We start from the raw sequence: 20,598 nt of genomic DNA on the forward strand, positions 1-20,598 counted from the left end.
AAATCGAAACTGAGGAAGACCCTTACAGTCACTATTACAATAGGACAAAATAAAAGGAGGGGGCACATCCCACCAAATCAGTTGAGTTAATCACGTACTGTAATTAGCCAAACATCTGCAACTTTATTGCCTTCACGAAAAATATGAGAAGATCGAAATGTCATATTTGAGATGCAACTTAAACAATTGAGCCAACAAACACGAAGTTGCCAGGGTACCAGCAACTTAAACTGAAGCTTCAACTTATACTTTTGTCTATTTTAACGTCTAACATGCATCAAATCAAACAAGGGCGAGCTTGGTAGAGATTTTAGAGTTTTTTCTTTTTGGATGAATTCCTATTTCAAAGTTTAGAATGACTTTTTAAGCTTAAGGTATGAAATTCCAACATGACATTTCAGATCAAGTATTACAGCTACACGCCCTACCATCTCTATGACTCTAACCGAAGTCTATTGCTAGGCACAGCATATTTTAGTTTCCGAAACTGGTTTTCTTCCCCTGGGATTATCTCCGAGGGAAATTTTCACGAACAATGTATGAAGTATGAATGATTCTACATATTGGTGTATGAATTGTGAAAACTATCATATTGGTGTATCAATTTTGCATTTCAACATCATTTTGGTACTTCAAGTTAACACTGTTAAGTTTTGCCTTTAAGTTGAAATTTTTGCAAAAAATTTTAAAATACCATGCAATCAGCTGTCAAAACATTCCCAAATAAGAACTAGCCTTCAACATGCCTCAATTTCTTATTTTGACCTAACGATCTCTTGTCTAAGTGGTTACTAACAGGGCGCAATCACTGCTGCCTTAGTATGGTACTGTTTTTAAGTTAGAAGCAGGGTACTAAAATGTATGCAAGAGCTTTAACATACATAAACAAAACTAATATCAAGGTAAAATAAATGTTTTTGTGACGATGTACTGGGCACAAACTAAAATTTATTTATTCAAACATATATACATACGAAGAACCCAGAGCCTCACTCTTGGATAAACAGCTAAAAGCTGTTTAGCTACTCATAATTTGAGATTACAAGTACTTACTTGGAGTAAAAGCACACCACTCCACACCAAATCTTACAGGAAGGAAAGGGTCAGCACACTGCTAGCACACTACTATTTTGGCTTTTTTACTTCTTGAGAGAAAATTATTCTGCTCAATTTTTCTGATGCCTTACACACTACTAGCATACTACTATTTTGGCTTTCTTACATCTTGAGATAAAATTAGTCTGCTCAATTTTTCTAATGCCTTACAAACTGACTCTAAGACTTTTTATATAGGGAGCGGAACTCAAACTGGAATTCAAAAACACATAATCTACATGGAAGCTCAATAGTAATTCTGCTTTTGAGTGCTCCAGATGATTGAGGTCGTATGACAAAAGCACATTCCTTCTTGATAAGGTGTTATCACCTCTTTCTTTTTGAAAAGCAAAAGATGTTCTTTGAGCAGGTCACATGTTTTCGTCAACTTTTGAATTGTGGCCTAGTATGAAAGAATTGTCATTTTCCATCATTGATGTAGTTCCATTATCTTCTACATTTGCATCTTCATACATTTTGTAGTGATTGTCACTTTCAATATTCTCGATCCACTTAAAACAAGCTAAAGTGGAATCGGTGTTATCGGTTTCCTTTTTCTTGATAGATAGAAAAAGATTACTGCTAACAGCCTCAGGATGACCACCGTTATTATTAGTTTCTCCCATGCTGCCAGGAATTTATTTTCAGTATCTTCTTCGATGATCTTTTTGGTATATTCTAAGGACATAGTTTTCATCCAAGTAATGCTAGAATTTGGTTGACCATAATATCCTTCGCATGCAGGCTGCAAATAACGTCCTTAAATAATCCTCACATAATGATATGGAGATATATAATCAACTTCTCCGTTTTTCTTTAATTTGAATCCACTCTAGCAGAGTAGATTTGCATTTCAGTCCGGTTAGAATCAAAATTTTGTACTATTATTTCGACTTCGATCGACTTTAAGTCTATCATAATGACTTACTTCCACTTCGTGGTCTTTTAATAAAAAAAAATATAAAAAAAATAACTCCTAAATTATAGAATGATTTTCACTTTCGTAGTCAAGTATTGATTCATCTTTATTACCGTTAAAATTTTGATACTCTATCCATAACAACGTTAAATACTAATGACATGGCAAGATATTTATAAAGTCAAAATATTATAGGTGTTTTAGGGAAACGAGAATTGAGAGATAATCGCTGTGTATTCTAATTGATAATAGGGGCCTCTTTATATAGAGGATTACAATGCATAGAATCTCAATCATACAAGGAAAGTAATTCTACATTGAATAGGATTCTAGATCCTTCTAATTAAATCTTATTACCACTAGGTCAAGTAACCTAAAGTTTGGGCTAAACACAAATTAGGTTTTCCTTGAACACTCCCCCTTGTGTTGCCCAAACGCGGTGCTTCTCTCGTTGCCTCGTTAAAAACCTTGCCGAGTAACAAAAACCCAGTGGGACAAAAATAACCTCGGTCGAAGGGGAAAAAGAGCACAACACACCCTTCACGATTCGAGACGAACATGTAGACATCTCCCCCTGATGTCTGCGCCTCCCCCTGATGACTACGATCATGGGAGTTCAGATAATTTCCGCAAGCCAATTCTTGCCACATGTTTCTCGAACGTGGATTTGGGCAATAACTTAGTAGACAAGTCTGCCGCATTGTCCTCAGATCGAACCTGGTTCACTTTGATCTTGAGGAACTTATGTTGTTGCTGATTATGCTTGGTGTTATCGCTTTTGATGTAGCCTTGCCTCATTTGTTCAAAACAAGTAGCATTATCCTAAACGCTCGTAGGCTCATCTGTGGTAGACTTCAAACCACAATTGTTCGAACATGCGTAATTATGAATCCAATCCATATCCATTCACAAACCACTTCATGAAGAGCAATGATCTCTGCATTGTTCGAAGATAGAGCGACGGTCTATTCTGTAGACCTCCAAGATATCATGGTCTTTTCCCATGGTGAACACATAACCAGTTTGGGAGTGACCTTTGTGTGGGTCGGAGAGATACCCAATATCAGCAAAACCTTCCAAAACACATGTCGTTTTGGGATGGGGATAGTGGACGCAGGCCAGTGTTGGCGGCGTACCTGGTGTGTGATAGGTCTGAATCCATCATCTCTTTGTAAGGATAGAACAAGCCCATATCACTCATACATCTCAAGTATCGAAAGATATCTTTTACACCAATCCAATGGCGTCGCGTTGGCGCAGAGCTATATCTAGCTAACAAGTTCACAACATATGAGATGTCCGGTTTTGTGCATTGGGATAAGTACAATAATGCGCCTACTGTACTAAGTAAGACACTTCTTCCTCTAGCACATCTTCGTCATCATCCTTTCGACGAAGAGGATCCTTTTCAGGATCAAGACTACGGACGATCATGGGGGTGCTTGAAGGCTTGACCTTGTCAAAATGCCTAAGCATCTATCGACACGATGCTCAAGTTCTAAACCGAGACATAATCGTGTTCTCCCAAAATCCTTCATCTCAAACTACGGATTTCAAGTGTTCAGCGGTTTCCCTTAACTCTTTAAAGGCTTCTAATGGAGATCATGTCCAACATGAACCGCGATAGAATCAGAAACTTGTCATAGAAACGCGTGGGCATATCCCTTCCCAATCAAGTAGTCACTTTAGTGAGCGTTTCAACCTTATTGTAAACGCGCTCCGTGGTCTAGAACCTCTTGACTCGGGTAAATGAAGTTCGCCATGAACCTTCATGTATATTCCGTATCTAGATCCCTATAGAGATACGTAGTGACCACATTTGTAAGCTGCATGTTCAGTTATTCGGAAACTACCAAACTGAAAAGGTAGTGGAGTGCAATTACATCCATTACGAGAGAATATGTCTCATCGTAGTCGATTCCAGGGCGTTTTGTGAGAAGCTTTGCGCCATAAGGCGAGATTACCATCTCTTTTTCTCACTACGCTTTCTAACAAAGACCCATTAGTCAATAGGTTCTATGTTCGGAGGTGTTGGCATCTCTAGCTCAAAAACCTTCCTCTTCGTTAGAGAATCCATCTTAACCTGGATCGCATCTTTCCATTTAGGCCAAAACTTTCTACGTTGGCATTCATTCATCAACGGAGCGTGGTTCGATATCATCTAACTCAACAAACTCATGCGCAACGAAATGCGCAACTACATCATCAATTGTGATGGAGTTTTTATCCCACGTCTCATGTACACTAGTGTAAGTTTCATAGAGCTCTATATTCTCAGGAATAGGTTCTGATGTTGAGGCGTCCCCCAACGGTAACCATAACCCGGAAGATACTCATGAGACGGATTTTGAGTCTTGATGATCAAAGGATTGGAATGTGCCAAAGTATCCTTCGAACCCACGGGCCTCCCACGCATCCTAGCTGGGGCCATGGCCTGTAACGCCATAGTGCCACTCTCTTTGGCATTGGCGCCATGCCTACCTTCGTGTAGGGTGGCGCTACGTCCTCTCGTAGGGACGTCCTTCCTTGCAAGAATGTTTGCAGCATATTTGTGTGATCTCGTCTCTTTAATAGGGATCAAGATGAGACATAGTGGGGACAGACCACGACAAATCCTGTTGTTCCTATTGAACATCTGTGTTCTTATCTCCCCCTAACGACGGGAAGACTGTCTCATCAAAGTGACAACCCGCAAATCTAGCGGTAATGAGATCGCCTTGCAAGGGCATTAAGTGGCGGACGATTGTTGGAGTCTCAAATCCAACGTAGTTGCCTATTCGTCTGTAAAGACCCATCATAGAGCGCTGTGGCGGCGCAATTGGCACATAAATGGGTCACTCAAATGTGCGTAAGTACAAAAGACGTGTACCCAATCACTAGCTGTAACGCATAGGTACATTGAGTGGTGGTAGGTCGTAGACGAATTAGCATAGCTGCATGTGATATTGCATCACCCCAAACAGATGTAAGAAGATTGGTGCGCATTACCAATGTTCGGACTACCATCGTAGTCGTTTCCGCGAGACCAATTGGGTGTGTACATGGAAATGTGATGTCCAACATCAAACCCATTGCAATATCCATCGAAAGTCTTTCGATGTAAACTCTCTAGCATAGTCAAATCCAATTGACTAAATAGGATGATCTGGGGAGTGAGCCCTTTGTCATATGATATGTGCTAGGAGTGTAGCATAAGCAGCATTTATAGGTGGACAATAGCACAACACGTGACCGGCGTGTTTGCGTGTCAACCAACATCATAAAATATTTAAGCGTCCGCAAGTTGGTTGAATTAATCCACAAAATCCCTACGGATTCTTTGTAAGAACAGAATGAGTATTGTTATATCCTTTGCATAGGACGGTCTCAGTCCTAGTTTCCCTAAGGAACTGGATTTGTAAAACGAGCGAGAGGCCTTAGAAGCAACCATTAAGTATTTTGGTTAGGCCTGAGCGTTTGAAACGCTATGTGAAGTAAGTTGGTGATTGCAACATCACCTGGGGCACCATCACCATGATGGACGCTATCCATGGCGTGATGGATATGGACTATGCCAGCCCTAGGCTGATGGTGGAAGGAGGCGGTGCCCTACGCAACAGCGTCGGTCACACTTAGTCTAGGAATCAACTTTTGATTCATGCTTCATTTCGCTCGAAAGAAATGATGTCCATGTGAAGTCTTTTGTAGACGGATCATCATATCATGACTAGGATGATCTATCTTGTCGTGACAAAGCCAATATGTGTCTAAATCCAAGAGATCTTCTCTCATAACTTTATTGGATTAATAGCTCGAATAGTGACATAGAATCCACTATAGAGACACATAAACTTCTCTAAGATGCGTCTGTGTTCGTAATCATTAGAGGTAATGCAAAGGAACTCATTTCCGTTCTCTACATGCATGTTCGCATGGAATTCGTTGGCTATTCATAGGGTACGATTTACCCTAAGAGCGTAGAGAGTTTCTGTGACAGCAGTAATCAAGGTGCCATTTGGCAAGTGGAACTTGGGCTATTCCATGTCCTTGAATTAATATTGATGGCACAGCCATCGTAGTCACAAAGTAACATGCTCAGAATCAAAATTGAGTCATAATGAAAAGAACTCGAAATTTTATTCATAAGACAACGGAGTACGTCATTGTTTCTTTGATCAAAGAAAATCTAATCCAATAAAAAGTAATATGGCAATCGCCTACATCTCTTGGCAAAATAAAGACTTAAACAGAATTGGCGATCTATTGATCCCAGCCAGATTTATAGTCTTCAACCCTTCACTCTAGATCATCTTCTTGATCTTCTTGTTCCACATAGTGAGCTTCTCTTGCTTCACAATATGCTTTGTAGGTGGTGACAAGTTCTTCACGAGCTCTATAAATGTGTGTCCAATGATTAGACACTCTACATCGAGAACATACATCTCTTTGCTCAAACTCCATTGATTGAGGCGCTTTGAAAGCGTCATTTAGATGGCTCTTAGTGTTGGTGGCACCACCAACATGGCCAGAGGCGCTGCCTCCCTCTCTCTTTCCACGTTTACCTCTTCAGTTCCGTGTTCGCCTATTTTGGCGGTTACCTTCCTAAGTAGAGCTATTATATGGATCAGAATGTCCAGAAGTATACCTAAAATTAGGGTTTCGCTCTTAGCGCCCTCTCTTAGAGGTGCGACTATAATTGGATTCCAGAATATGCTCTGTTTCCACGGATCTCAAATTATAGTTCTTCACAAGGATATTGTCATGCTTTTCAGCGACATTCATAGCTCCAATGAGCTCATGAAACCTTGTGATCCGTCTTGCATTAACATCGATTCGATAGTTCTTAGCAACCATCAATACAGAGACGGGGAAGGTAGAGAGAGTCTTCTCAATCAACATCGCATCTGTGATCTCTTTACCACAGAATTCCATTAAGGATTTAATGCGAAGTGCTTCCGAGTTATAGTCAAGAACTGACTTGAAATCACAGAAGCGGAGGCTATGCCATCTCACTTCTAGGTCAGGAAGCAAGGAGTCACGGACGTTGCCAAATCTTTCTTCGAGTGAGATCCACAGCCTTCTGGGGTCTTCTTCATTCATACACTCGTACTGGAGTGAATCATCCATATGACGAGTCATTAGGATGATGGCTTTCGCCTTATTTGCCTCTAAGGCTGCTCTATTTGCTTCCAAAGCTTAAGCTTGCTTAACAGTTATCACGTCCTGGCTAGGCTCGAGAATCATATCCAGGATTCCATCAGCCTTGAGATGCTGGCAGATATCACGAACCCACCTGTGATATCCAGAGCCAGTTGTTCCCAATGGAGCAAAGTCCAATTTGTTCAGGTTACTCATCCTGAAAGAGAACAAGAAATTAGGGTTAGTTTCGGAGCGAAATAGGCTACCACGAAAACATATGAGATTTCTAAGCGTAATCGCTTCCAAGAAATTAGGAATTTCCGAGCGTAGTCGCTTCCAAGAAATTAGATTCCAAGAGATATTGGATTAGATCGAAACAATGATGTAAGTGGTCGATCATAAATTCTCTACAAACTTTAAGTTTGGAGATCTCAACAAGCTCTAAGCTTGGAGTGAGCACGAACCCCCACAGTTCGGCTTAATTTGGTCTCCCCTATAATGAAGAAAGGGGGTAGAAGAAGGGAGGTTGCAAGTCCCCGAGAAAAAGAAGCGAAAAAGAATATAAAAAAACTTCAAAAATGGGAACTTTTAGTAAACCATACCTCTTAGGATTGCAGAGCGTATTCGATCCTTATTGTAGGATTGCAGACGAGCTTCAGTCCTAGGCGAATCAAACTTGTTGAAATTCGGAGCAAATTCGCTTCTGAACAGCTCCCACTCCGATTGATGTACAGGTCTCAAAACGACTCCAATAGGGCTTAAATTTGGAGGTTAGATAGAAGAGACAGAGTTGAACAACTTTGATGAAGGAAGAATTTTGATCTGAGGTTCTGAACTAGGGGTTTCGGGGCTTGAAAACTGACTGATATGCACAGGAACGAGCATGCTGAACAGCTCCCACCTTGAATCGTGTACATGTATCAAAAAGACTCCAATAGGGCTGAAATTTGGAGATCAGATAGAAGAGACATAGATGAACAACTTTGATGAAGAAAGTATTTTCATCAGAGGTTCCGAACAAGACGTTTCGGCGCGTGAAAGCAGACTGATCTGCACAGAAACCAGCGTGCTGCTGTGTTGCAGGGGGCAGCAGGCGTGCGGCAATGCTGCAGGGGCAGTAGGCGGCACACGGGTGCGCAAGGGCTGCAGGGGCAGCATAGGGCATAGCTAACAAGGGCTAGGAGCTTGCGGCAGTTTTGGTGAGAAGAGTTTTCGGGTTTTTTTGTTTTTTAGGGCTAGGGTTAGGGCTCGTGCTGATAACGTGTTTTAGGGAAACGAGAATTGAGAGATAATCGCTGTGTATTCTCATTGATAATAGGGGCCTCTTTATATAGAGGATTACAATGCATAAAATCTCAATCATACAAGGAAAGTAATTCTACATTGAATAGGATCCTTCTAATTAAATCCTATTACCACTAGGTCGATCAAGTAACCTAGAGTTTGGGCTAAACACAAATTAGGTTTTCCTTGAACAATAGGCTATTTAAAGTCTGACGGTAATATTGCAAATATCTACTATGAACAGTAATCATGTTTGGACTTTGGAGTAATGTGTTAATGACCTTATCAACAATTTTTATTTTCTACTAAATTTTAAACTAGATTGTAGGGTTTCCAAAGAGTTTCGGTGGAAAACTTCCAGCAATATCTTGCTCCCCAAGAAAACACACTTGCTCTCCAAGTTTCTCTTTTCTGGCGTACTCACTTTCCCAAATCATATACCTATTGAATTCAACTGTCTATAAATAAGCCACACATGTACGTTCAATCTTGAATGGTGTATCATTCTCTCTATCGGTTGGCCAAAACAAAATAGTTGGCCAAAACAAAATAGTTGGCCAAAAGAAAGCTTAAGCTGTACGTCGGAGTGACGCATTCCGGTGTCAGCCACAGCTCTCCGACAGCGCTTTCTCTTATTCCTTGGGGTTCCGGCGGGCATATCTCGCTTTCTTTTAACCCTATATATTCCACAATCAACACAAAACCACCAACAAAATATTTGTATATCGACTTTGATCAGTTGATGATGCTTCGCAAAAGAGCAACTACTCAAACATATTCAAGACCGCACCTTTCAAAGAAATCAAGGAAAGAAGAAGAAGACATGATCACCGAATTACCAGAAGACGTTCGCCGCCACATTCTCTCGTTCTTGTCAACTAAACACGCCGTGTCCACTACCATCCTTTCAAGAAGTTGGAAAAACCTATGGACCTTGGCTTCAACCAAAAACCTAGAGCTTGACGACAGCCTACTCCTCCATCCCGAAAGTAATTCCGAAACCATTCACCACCTTCCTTCTTTATTCTCTAATTTCGTGAACCATGTTCTCGGCCTCATCAGTGTGCCATGTATTCAAACACTCAAACTCTGTTGCTCCTACCCTTATGACCCAGATCACATAAATTGTTGGTTACATACGGCATGCAAATACAATGTCAGTGAGGTTAATATCAGAGTATACAGTCAAAACCCTATCAAATTGCCTTCGAATTTGTATGGTAGTACTTGGCTGGTGGTACTGAAATTAAACGCGAATGTAAGTCTCGACTTTCGGGACTCCATCTCTTTTCCAAGACTCAAGGTGCTTTGGATAAAGGTTTATGACGCAAACGATGTTAACTTGACGCAGAAGCTTTTCAGAGATCACATCTGCCCTATTCTTGAAGAGTTGTTCATAGAGGGTGAAATATTAGATGAGAATAGAAGAGTGGTTTTGTTGGTGATATTGAGTTCACTTAAGAGGTTGAAAATTGAATACCGTTTGGCACATAGTTTTCAGGGTGGTATTGAGTACAATTTTGTGTTGCATTGCCCTAACCTTGAGTGCCTTGATCTCCGTGATGACTTCTTGGCCAAGTATAGTGCTAGGGATTTGAAAGTTCTTGACTATGCAAAGATTAGTATTGGATACCCCTGTGCAGATTATGCAGCATTTGATCTTTATGGCGATGTAAATCCCTCTAATCGTGCGTTTGAGGTCCTCGAAGAACTCTCGAATGTCAAGTCTCTATCATTATCTGGTGGTACTACAAAGGTATGCAGTTCTCCATTCTCTCAGCTAGGTTTTTATAGTACTACTTAGTATGGTATTTAGTCATGGTTAAACTAATTTGGAATTTATCTCATGGCAGGCTCTCAGTTGTTCATATGAGACTGCACAACATACCGGTTTAGATGATGACGATGAAAATGCATTACTCATCCGCTTGAGAAATTTTGAGCTGTATTTTAGATTTTTGACCTTTTTGGAGCTGGGTTTCCGTACCTGTGAGAGCTGGAGTTTATTGCCCTTATTACTGCATAGCTCGCCTAATGTGGAGTACCTTATCTTAAAGAAGGTGAGTCGACCCTGAATGAACCAACTTTTCCTGTTTCAATTGCATGTATGAACCTGTTTTCATGCATGGTGTTTCTGAATGATCCAATTATTGACCCTCTTTTCTTTTCTTTATTGTGACAGGAATTGGATTTAACTAGTTGTCGTTACAAAACAGTATTCTTCTGGAGACCGGAAGAACCTGTTCCGGAATGCATGTCTCTTCATCTCAGAGAAATCGAGATCAGGGGATTTCAGGGGGAATCGCAGGAGTTGGCAATTGTAGAGTTTTTTTTGGGGCATGCAGAAGTGTTGCAAAAGATGACTATTCATGTCCAAGAAGCATCACCAAATATGATGTTTTCCGAGCATGTATTACAAATCCCCACAGTTGCAGAAGCATGTGAAGTGGAGATAATATCAACAAAAAGTTGCATACAATGAAATTTTTTCATAGACCAAATCACGTTTACTGATTGAAAAAAATTTATGAAATCAAGAGTTTTTGTCCACTGATGTGTTTCTACCTTTTCTTTTCTTCATATTTCTAAAATTTCAGCTGCCATTTATTTGTGAGAACCTCCAGTAACAGCAAGTGAATTTTCAAAATGTCGGTTTGTTTGAAACGACTGACATGTTCCCTCTGATTAAGAATCAGCATATAATAATGAACATTAAAGATACAGCCTCAATAATGTTGGTGTATCTTGTAAGCACAACAGAGTGACTTGACCTTCATAACAAATGGCCAAATGGGTAAGAAAGCAGTAAATAATACAATAGAATACATAATTTCCTATGTATCTGCAAAAATGGTTGAGCTAAAAAGTAAGATAATTAGACACATACAGAGGGGTTTCTATGAACTCTTTTGCTAGTAGAAACATGATGGGATTAAACTCCTTAAATTACTCCTTAAAGCCATTGTCATATAGCAGGATCACTCTGCATCAGGGTCCAACCTTCTCTGGATTGCAGCAGCAGCCTGAAATGAAAAAAGGTGACAAAACATAAAAATCAACAACACGATTAAGTATTACACCAAGTCAGCAAAAGTTAGTAATCCCTACCTCAAAGTTTCCGATCTTGTACTGGTAAGCCATCTCTTCCCGGAGTTGAGCTTGCTCTTTCATTGCTTGTGCCTGGCAATTCAAATGGAAATGAAGAGGGAGGAAGTTTATTTACTATGAAATGTACAATAAACAAAGTAAAGCTATGACAACAATAATGAAGCAAAAACTGACCAGTCCACTCTGCATAGAGCGCTTCAGGGCTTCTACTTCTTCTTCCTTTTGTTTTTCACGGACTCGCATCATTTCTTGCCTGAAAGACATTAAGATGTTATTGGCTAAATCTCTTCCAGGCCAAACGACTATTTTCTAATAAATTGCTAAACCCAACAGTGTTATCATTGCAATATATTTGGATTAAAAAATCCAAACCCACATTGTCCTATTCATATCCCGCAACGAAAAGAAGTTGCCTAGACCTTTTGTTTTCTCGGAGCATGAAACTGCCAAAATAAAATGCAAAGAATATTCCAACACAAGTGCATTGACCAATAAGTAAACTGTGTCATGCAATTGGCCAAATAACAAACTACAATGGTTCTTTTTATGTCTTCTTTCAAGGGTGGCTTTTGAAGAACTTTTTTATGCAAGAATATTTCTAAAGAATTATCTCTGTGAGTTCAATTGTTCTGATATAAGATACATAATGAAGTTACTAGACTAGGTCTAAATGCCGGAACACGAGTAATTGAAACATTAGCTATATTAAAGAAAATAAATTACTCTATTTATGAATTGAAACAAAATATTGCCGTAACTAGTCCTTCAAATGAAAGATGCCCTATAATATTCAAATTCACCAAAATTCAAGTTGAAGAGGTAGCTTGACCAAAAATAATTAACATAAAAGAGTTAGCAATGAAGCGTACCGTCGCACTTCCTCATCATTGAATACAGTACGCTCTGTTTCCACAACCTTTTTAATACCTTTTTTCATTTCCTTTTCCATTTTATGCCTGTAATAAGCATCAAGGCTATAATACCTGCAATCACAAAAGTTAAGCAATTACTTGTCATTCCATGGTGCTACATGGTATTGTTTCAAAGTTTTGTTAGTGTGCTGCACTTCCACAAGTTTCTAGTGAGGAGAGTGCAAATTCAAAGGAAGAACGTACAAACACTAAAATAATTTTCAATGAAAACACCAAGAGTCTAAGATATAAACCAACTGAGAGCATGTTCAACCCTAAAATAAATTAAGTTCTTAATTTTGCACATTACCTTCCTTTATTTCCTTCCCCAAATAACAAGCTCGAATGTGTGTGTGTGTGTGTGTGATTAAAACAAGTAAAAGAACTTGTTTACTGTCCCTATACTGTTTGATTAACTTTGCTTCAGTCCTATATGTCATTAGTCATTACGTACCCTTATCCTTGACGAGAAAGATCAATCGAAAACACTTCATTCAATTAGTATACACTGCAAAGATGATTTATAACTTGAAATATCCCTATACTGTCCCTATAAGGGGAGTGAAATCCACACTCCCCATTTTGCAATCCATACTCCATGTTTCCTTTTTTAGTTTGTTTTGTCCTTTTGTAATGTGGATTGTAAACATGTGTTGTTAGGATACTAAAAAAGGAAACATGGAGTGTGGATTGTAAAATGGAGAGTGTGGATTTCACTCCCCATATATATATACTATGACACATATATATGTAATATCTATATATCCCAGATATTTGACTTGTTATTTGCAAAATTATGAGTCAGGACTCAACCACATATTCAAACATGATTCTGCAGGATTATTATAGATCCTATTTCACAGTCAACAACAACCATGCTAGTGTATAGTTCTGCATAACAAGTAAATGCCTGGTCACACATAGTTAAGAAAACAACCCTCAAACAGATTTAGACATCCAATTTGAAGTTCTTTTTGTTTTCTTTTTTATATTATTGTGAATAGAAATCCTTACACTCAAAATAGACCGATGACAAATCCAAATTCATATGAAGGATATTCAACTTAAATTAGATAGCTCATACATTTCATGCTCCTCTAAACGCTTGGAGAAAAGTAAGAAAACTAAAACCCCAAGTTCAGATTAAGCTGTTTGTATAAAATTAGGCTATTTATATAAATTTAATCAGACTAATATAGGTGTCTACTCTCTACTGAAAGGTTTAAGCTACATAATTTACAAGAAACAAAATTTTAACCTAACTCCCTACTAAAAGGAGAGCACAACTCTGACATCATTAGGGCAAGAAAAAAAACTGTACGACTTTTTCATATCTAGACAATCTAAAACTTAGTGTATAAACTAATAGAATAGAACCTTACTTTTTGGAAGGGAATGTAGCTGTGTTGTGATCTTCCATGAACCTATAAAAAGGGAATTCTCAGCTTGCATTGTAAAACTCAAAATGCAAGAAAGGTAACAAATTTCAGTCACCTTATTACATAGACAATTCACACGCAAACACTTACTAAAAGAGAGGTCAAAATGATAAGAAGAAATACATGCATTCCACGCACAAACACTTACTGTTTGAACATCTGCTTCTCTTCCCAATTTGCCAGATGCTCCAGGTTCACCTAAACAACCATGAAACAACTATCCTTAGAGTTCTATTACCAACAAGTAACTGATAAATGCATTACAATAATCATAATCATTATTGTCAAAGAACAATGTCATTACGGTTTCATGGGTTGGCAAAAACAAAGTAGTTGGCATTGAATTACCTGTTTTACTTCTGCCAACCATGCAGTAAACTCCGGTCGTTTGTTCCTATATGACAGTAAACATCAAAAGGGCAAAGTTTAATCAACTAATCCCTCATCGAAAATTCATTTTTTACTCATATACACTCTGCAACACACTAAAACTACCCAAAACAATTTACAGAAAGTAAATTAGCTTCGGTTAAACTAGAAATCAGATAGCAGTAAAAACAGAATCTCTAAACCCTAAAACAAATCACAATATGAACTTACCACATATCAGTCTCTCTGATAATCCCATACTTCCCCCAAGAATCTGTGACCGCTCCTTTCTTACCTTTCTCCTTCTTCTCCTTCCTCCTCTTCTTCCTCCTCTCCTTCTTCTTCTTCTCCTCTTCTCTCTCTCTCCTCCTCCTCTTCTTCTCCTTCTCTCTCCTCCTCCTCTCCTCTTTCTCTCTCCTCCTCTTCCTCTCCCTCCTCTTCCGCCGCCGCTCACTCTCGCTATCACTACCGCCCTCGCTCACCGACTCCGAACCCGAATCCGACCCGCTCTCCTCGGACTCTTCCGACTCCGAATCCGAATCGTCGTCGCTGCTACTGTACCGCCGCCGCGACTTCCTCTTCCTCCCCCTCCGCGCGGGCTTCTCCTCATCGCTCGATTCGGAGACTTCCCGCGCTTTTCTTCTCGATTTACTGCGCCTGGTTTCCTCTCCGGAGTCGCTGGAATCGGAAAGCTCTGTGGATTTGCCGGATTTTCTTTCGCTTCCGTCGTCTTTGTCTGAGGTTTTGCTTGCTTTCTCCAGAACGGCGCCGTTTCGATCTTTTCCCATTTTGCTAATTCAGGGAGAGACGGGGAGGTGGGAGGAGTTCGTTCCTGTGTTTCTCAAGAGTGAGCTTTGCACTAGTATTGATATGGACCGCAGCGAATGAATCATAGGCTATGCAACATAACATAACCCAATTCTTGGCCCAAATAACTCATACCCCTTTCATATTTTTTATTTTGTTTGTGACAAAAAATTTTGTTAAGGGTGGTTTTAGTTAAACAAATTTGGAGGTTCAAAATTTCATTATATAATCTACTTGCCTAGTCAGCTGTGAATTTAGGGATGAGCAAACGGGGGCGCTGGGTCGTGTACCGGCGAGGTCTCCGTATTTGTCACGCAGGTGTTAGGGTGAATTTCGTTACACCCCGTACTTAATTTAACCTGCTATCAGCTTACTGCTAGTAAATGACGATTTTTACTTCCTCGATCTCTGTTTTACCATTTAGGGGACCACCAAAAGTTGACTTTTTCTTTAACCTGATAATTTAAAAATATTTCTTATGAAAGTTGTAGAGTATGTTAAACCGAGTTCGTAGACACGTGCATCACCAAAATAGTAGTTTGTATGGAAAAGCTACAACCTAAAAACCTGAGTTACTATTTCAGACCTTAGTATATAGATATTTCGGGAAAGCCATTTCCAGTTCACATTTGACCCTAAACGCGACCCTATTTCAGTTTTGACCAAACTCAGGATCCAATGAGATCTCCACTGTCAGACCCTCTCTAAGCACACTGCCGGTGGCAATCAAACCCACTCTTTCTCCTCTTTCAATCCACGAAGGTATTACGAGCTGTAGGGACTTGAAAGAATAGAAGAGAAATCCTCCTCCAGAATATATATATAACCAGTTGACAATACCCTTTAATGCTTCATCTAGTCAACAGTACCCTCCAGATGGCAGGAGATGGTTAGTCGACAGTACCCTCTAGTCATTGTCTCCTAGTATTTCGGTTCGCAGTACCTCCGATAGGTCATCTGGTCGGCAGTAATCTCCAAATGGCATGAGATGACTAGTCAGCAATACCCTCTAGTTATCGCATATTTTATGTGGCGATTTGAAATGATTTTTCTTTAGATACTCATATCTGATTTCATGATGATTTACACTTAGCGATGTGATTTAAAAGTATTTTTTTTGAATTTGTATTGCGTGCTCGGATTTTTAGAGACTAAATTAGGAAAGCATTCAAGTTTGCCTTATTTTCTTTAATTACTCATTTACAATCACTCTAACAGTTTTTAATGTTTTTCCCTGAGATTTTTGGTTTTTCATTCGCCCAGTCTACAGATTTGCCAACCTCTTGCCTGAAGGAGTTGAGGCTTAGGATCTATACAATGGCGGAGCCACATTGGGGTATGCTGGGTCCCATGCCCCAGTAATTTTTATATATTCTTAGTTTGCTTATCAAGCAGTTTGAGCAGTGTAGCGTGGTGGATGCTTGGAAATTGCTTGGTTGTAACTTCATGGATTCGAGGCTTCCAAACCATCCCACTTTGTGGGGTAAAGTGGGGTTTTAGGGTTTTTTTTTTTTTGGTCTAGATGTTTATGTTTATACATAATATATTATGTTTTGGACATTAACACTATTTTTGTTTTGCTTTTGAATTATTTTTCAAAATCTTTAATGTAGTTGTCGACAATTTACTTAAGAAATTTACAAGATATCATTTTTGGTGTTTTTCCTGTCCTCTTATGAAGTTTTGATATTTTGTGAATACATTTTTTTTTTCTTTCTAAAAGTTTTGATATTTTGTAAGTGCCCCACTTGAAATCAAATCCTGGCTCCGCCACTGGATCTATAGCTTCCATTTTGATTAGTAGGTTACTTTTTAACCTACTTATGTAATATATTGGTTTAAATTCTTAGATTGCTCTGATCACCAAACTGTTAAATTGTGTAGCTAAGTTAAATATCTAGAATTTGAACGTTATTTATATTTTGAGAACCCTTGACCAAAATAAGGCTCTTAAAACGAAATTGAAGGCCAATCTAAAAGAGCCGTCATATTTGAAAGACTGTCAAAGGCCGGAACTCAAAAACTTTCCTCTTCAACCTCTTCTTCTTCCTCCTCCACCACACTCAAAAACTGGGTTGTAGATGCCTACATCCATGTTAATACATTAGACTAACTCTTATCCTCACTACAAGTCGCAAACTCTTTTCTTTGGCTCTCTCGGCTTCTTTCCTCAGGTTAAAAGAACATTACTCTATCTTCTCAATGTTTTTTTTTTTTTTATGCTTAGTAGGTGCTCCATTGTTGGCTTGTTTAATTTACTGTTTTTGGTCATAGGTACGGTATTTTGTCTTGAGTAGCTCCAAGCACAAAAGGACTTCTTTTGAATGCTCACTTTGTGGGTTGCTCTTGATTCTGTATGAGAATGTATTTGCTGTCTACCATGTTTTTTCAATCTGTCAATTTTCATCGGTAAGTGCTAATTCACATGACTGAAGTATAACCCACATTTTTTATGACATGGTGATAACTTCCATGCGAGTTCACTCAGGGTCAATTTTTAGCCTTGGCCATATATATAAATTGGTGTGTCTCTTGCATGATTGAAGGCCAAAAACTAGTTTGGTGTGAAACACTATAGGAAGTAATTGATGGATTAGTTAAGAATTTGCTACAATCAATCAAATTGGAGAGTACAAAGACACATGCGATTAAATTATAAATTCGGGAGCACAAGCGATTTTAACTAGGTGTAAAATTCAAGAAAATAAAATGATTTTAGCTCTACAATCATTGAGTAAAAACCCAAAAATTTTGTTGAATAGAAATTACAAGAAGTAAACGACGTACAATTGAATAAATACAGTTATTAATTGGTACGTCCCCTTAAATTTCATCATCTAGAGATTAATTAGAACGTCCTTTAAGTAATGAAAAGTAATGATTAATTTCTGATAGCATTAATCAACTAAGAGAACTGGTTCTGGGATGAAAATGTTTGTCCAAATCTCCAAGTGGAAGGAACAACGTTGTAAAACACTAGGGCTTTTCCATCAATCAAAGTGAGCTTGAAAGAAAGTTGTTGATTTCTCAGGTCGATGCTGCTTTGCCAATTCGCACCCCAATTCCTATGCATCGGTATCCATGTGCCGCTTCTCATCCTCGACACCCTTATCCACGCCCCCTTCGCGGCGCCGCTTCCGCCAACATTCGATATCATCACCATGTTAAAACTCGATTGCCCTTTCAACGTGAATCGGACTCCTCCTCTTCGTTTACAAGCCACCCTTTATTTTCATATGCATACACATTAATTAATTTCAGTATATATGATGGAATGTTTAAAGTTTGGGTAAAGCTATGGTACGTTAACATTTCTCATACATGTCATATTTTATGTAATATTTACCACTTTGAGAACTCATGTTACCACTTTGAGAGCTTAAGTGGTAATTAAAAAAAAATCATCAGTCTGGTAAATAAGGTCCTCGTTAGAGTAAAATATGTAACTAGAAAAAAGTTCTCAATAAGGTAAATAAGGTCCTCGTTAGAGTAAAATAAATTCTAATTTGAGCAATTAAGTCTTAAAAGTTGTAATTGTGGTACCTTCTCATTTGAGTAATTAAGTCATAAAAGTGATAATTATATGTATGTCATATGTTAACATATTGTAAAATTTCCCTCCTTAAAATTTAGCTAATTATTGCATGTTGTCAATAAATTAAAAAAAGCCTAACACGTTTTGGACTTGGAAAGGATCCAGAGGTGGGTTTTTTTCCTTATACAATCACGGGCTCACGGCAGAGCCGGGTAGTAATGTAGTATGGCCTTGAAATAGTTCAAACTATGTCCAAGTTCGTTAGATATAAATGAATGCAACCAAACAATATTTTAGTATGGCCTTAATTAACACATTGTACAATTTTTCAACAATATAATATATGCAAATTAGTTTTAGTGGAGACTTATTTGAAGTTTGAAAAATCCGCTCTAAAACCAATTTGCACGTATTATATATGTTCCCTTATTATTTTGTTACTAGAGGGTAATGTTAATGAAGTTACCTTCTGTAGATCACAGGAACAATGCCTTCATTTCCTTGTCGTGCAATGAGAAGAAACGCCGGCATAGACATGTCGAAGTGGTGGTGAGGGGGATTGCACCACCCTCCATTGTTGTTTGGCGGGCAGAAATTGGTGGCTGATACAGTCACGGCTCGTCGTTGAAGGCACCACTTTGGATCCAACTTATAGTTGCACATCACTTGGTAACAAGCACCACATGCCTCGCCACCTCTGAAAAGTATGCCACTAACTGCTGCTGTGTTCACTCCGAACCCCGCAAGCATTAATGTATTTCCATAACCACACGCACCTCCTGTATAATGTAATTGATAATTAACACTAATAATTTACATTTAAATATTGATGCATGACCACCATCATATCTGTGAAATATATAAAAGAGATAGCAACTCTACGTACTATAAACATGTAATTTCACTAATTTGTAATTCATATATAATGATTACCAAGAAGTGTCCTCTTAATAATATAGATAGATAAATGAACCATATACGAAAGTCATGCACTTCATAGTTTAAATGCAAAAGAAAAGATTAGTAGAGTTGCGGATCTTTTATGTACCTCATGCATCCTGCAAGAAAAATAAGTAAAACTACAAAAACGTTGGGGGTTAGAAGTTTCAGAGAACCTCTTGAATTCATAACCGAGAACTTTAATTGATATCATTTTAAATAATTACCGAACTCTAAAAGCTTAATCTAGCTAATTTGTCTCGAGGGTGAATAATGATATATGATCTCCAACTTGGAGTGCAGATTTATCTGTATCTTTTCAAAATCTACGTTGTGACTTACCAAGGGTGGCAGGGTCCTGGTTGACCCCATAGAAAGTTGCATGAGCGTTAAGCCAACCATTAGCTTGAGCGCCATTGATGCCCTCCAAAACTACACTAACAAAGAAGATAATCTGCCAAAAAAGAACACAGAAAGAACCTGCAGCTTTCATTTTCTCTTAACACACGGAATATATCAATTTCTATATTTGTTCTCAGCAGACAAACTTAAACTTGATGTATTTCTTGAAGAAGCAGCAGCTAGCTTCCATTTATAGACTGATGGATCAAATAAACACGATCGTCGTCGGTGAATTAAATAAGACGATATGTAGAAGATTGTTGAAATATACAAATCAGTACTCACAAAACGCGTTCTTTCACGTCCTATGAAGTACGGAAAGACATGTACGTTTGGGAATGACCATTTTAATTTTCAGACACTGAAGAACAAGTGCATGTGAGGAGGTATATATTAGGAAGCAGCTTCTGCGATCTGTTTTTAAAAGTCACAATGTCGGTGATTTGTTGCCCCCTGTTTCTGGCATATTACTGCTGCATACGTTGGAAATTGAAGAACTATGCACTACTAGAAATACCCCTTTACCCTTATAGAGTTATAGTTGAGCAAAACCGGAAATTAAGAAGATTCATTTTATCGCAATCGCAAACACTAAGAATGAATGCTGAAGCCAAATCTCTACAAAACGATCCTGAAGTAGTATCATAAACTCATAATCAGCTAACGTACTTT

The 20,598-nt window shown here is 38.6% G+C and overlaps 3 protein-coding genes across 4 annotated transcripts; 1 reads left to right on the forward strand and 2 right to left on the reverse strand.

The window, feature by feature from the left end:
* Positions 1 to 8,913: 8,913 nt before the first annotated feature.
* Positions 8,914 to 10,983, forward strand: LOC112166981 (F-box/LRR-repeat protein At4g14103). Its single transcript, XM_024303916.2, has 3 exons — positions 8,914 to 10,172; positions 10,270 to 10,476; positions 10,599 to 10,983. Exons 1-3 carry the CDS (start codon positions 9,159 to 9,161, stop codon positions 10,896 to 10,898), a joined length of 1,521 nt encoding a protein of 506 aa, XP_024159684.1. The 5' UTR covers positions 8,914 to 9,158; the 3' UTR covers positions 10,899 to 10,983.
* Positions 10,984 to 11,069: 86 nt separating this feature from the next.
* Positions 11,070 to 15,149, reverse strand: LOC112166982 (RNA-binding protein 25). 2 transcript variants are annotated; one of them, XM_024303917.2, is made up of 8 exons: positions 14,475 to 15,147; positions 14,223 to 14,268; positions 14,023 to 14,072; positions 13,818 to 13,859; positions 12,394 to 12,507; positions 11,699 to 11,777; positions 11,525 to 11,596; positions 11,238 to 11,439 (listed from the first exon to the last, which is right to left on the reverse strand). In XM_024303917.2, the coding sequence occupies exons 1-8, from the start codon at positions 15,029 to 15,031 to the stop codon at positions 11,395 to 11,397; spliced, it is 1,005 nt and encodes a 334-aa protein (XP_024159685.1). In that variant the 5' UTR covers positions 15,032 to 15,147; the 3' UTR covers positions 11,238 to 11,394. The 2 variants fall into 2 exon arrangements, with proteins under 2 accessions (XP_040362981.1, XP_024159685.1); XM_040507047.1 differs by lacking the exon at positions 13,818 to 13,859 and having other exon boundaries at positions 11,070 to 11,439; positions 14,475 to 15,149.
* Positions 15,150 to 17,756: 2,607 nt separating this feature from the next.
* LOC112164953 (expansin-A12) lies at positions 17,757 to 20,071 on the reverse strand. The gene is made up of 3 exons (XM_024301319.2): positions 19,867 to 20,071; positions 19,052 to 19,364; positions 17,757 to 18,274 (listed from the first exon to the last, which is right to left on the reverse strand). The coding sequence occupies exons 1-3, from the start codon at positions 20,015 to 20,017 to the stop codon at positions 17,956 to 17,958; spliced, it is 783 nt and encodes a 260-aa protein (XP_024157087.1). The 5' UTR covers positions 20,018 to 20,071; the 3' UTR covers positions 17,757 to 17,955.
* Between the last annotated feature and the right edge of the window lie 527 nt (positions 20,072 to 20,598).

This window comes from Rosa chinensis, chromosome 5 (genome assembly GCF_002994745.2).
Source record: "Rosa chinensis cultivar Old Blush chromosome 5, RchiOBHm-V2, whole genome shotgun sequence".
Lineage (NCBI taxonomy): Eukaryota > Viridiplantae > Streptophyta > Magnoliopsida > Rosales > Rosaceae > Rosa > Rosa chinensis.

Coding starts and splice junctions, on each gene's coding strand:
- LOC112166981 (XM_024303916.2), top strand. CDS start 9,159: ATGATGCTTCGCAAAAGAGCAACTACTCAAACATATTCAAGACCGCAC. Junction 10,173..10,269: donor TATCTGGTGGTACTACAAAG/GTATGCAGTTCT, acceptor ATCTCATGGCAG/GCTCTCAGTTGTTCATATGA. Junction 10,477..10,598: donor AGTACCTTATCTTAAAGAAG/GTGAGTCGACCC, acceptor TTATTGTGACAG/GAATTGGATTTAACTAGTTG.
- LOC112164953 (XM_024301319.2), bottom strand. CDS start 20,017: ATGAAAGCTGCAGGTTCTTTCTGTGTTCTTTTTTGGCAGATTATCTTC. Junction 19,365..19,866: donor CCAGGACCCTGCCACCCTTG/GTAAGTCACAAC, acceptor TACATTATACAG/GAGGTGCGTGTGGTTATGGA. Junction 18,275..19,051: donor GTTCCTGTGATCTACAGAAG/GTAACTTCATTA, acceptor ATGAAAATAAAG/GGTGGCTTGTAAACGAAGAG.
- LOC112166982 (XM_024303917.2), bottom strand. CDS start 15,031: ATGGGAAAAGATCGAAACGGCGCCGTTCTGGAGAAAGCAAGCAAAACC. Junction 14,269..14,474: donor ATCAGAGAGACTGATATGTG/GTAAGTTCATAT, acceptor ACTGTCATATAG/GAACAAACGACCGGAGTTTA. Junction 12,508..13,817: donor GCTACATTCCCTTCCAAAAA/GTAAGGTTCTAT, acceptor TTGTGATTGCAG/GTATTATAGCCTTGATGCTT.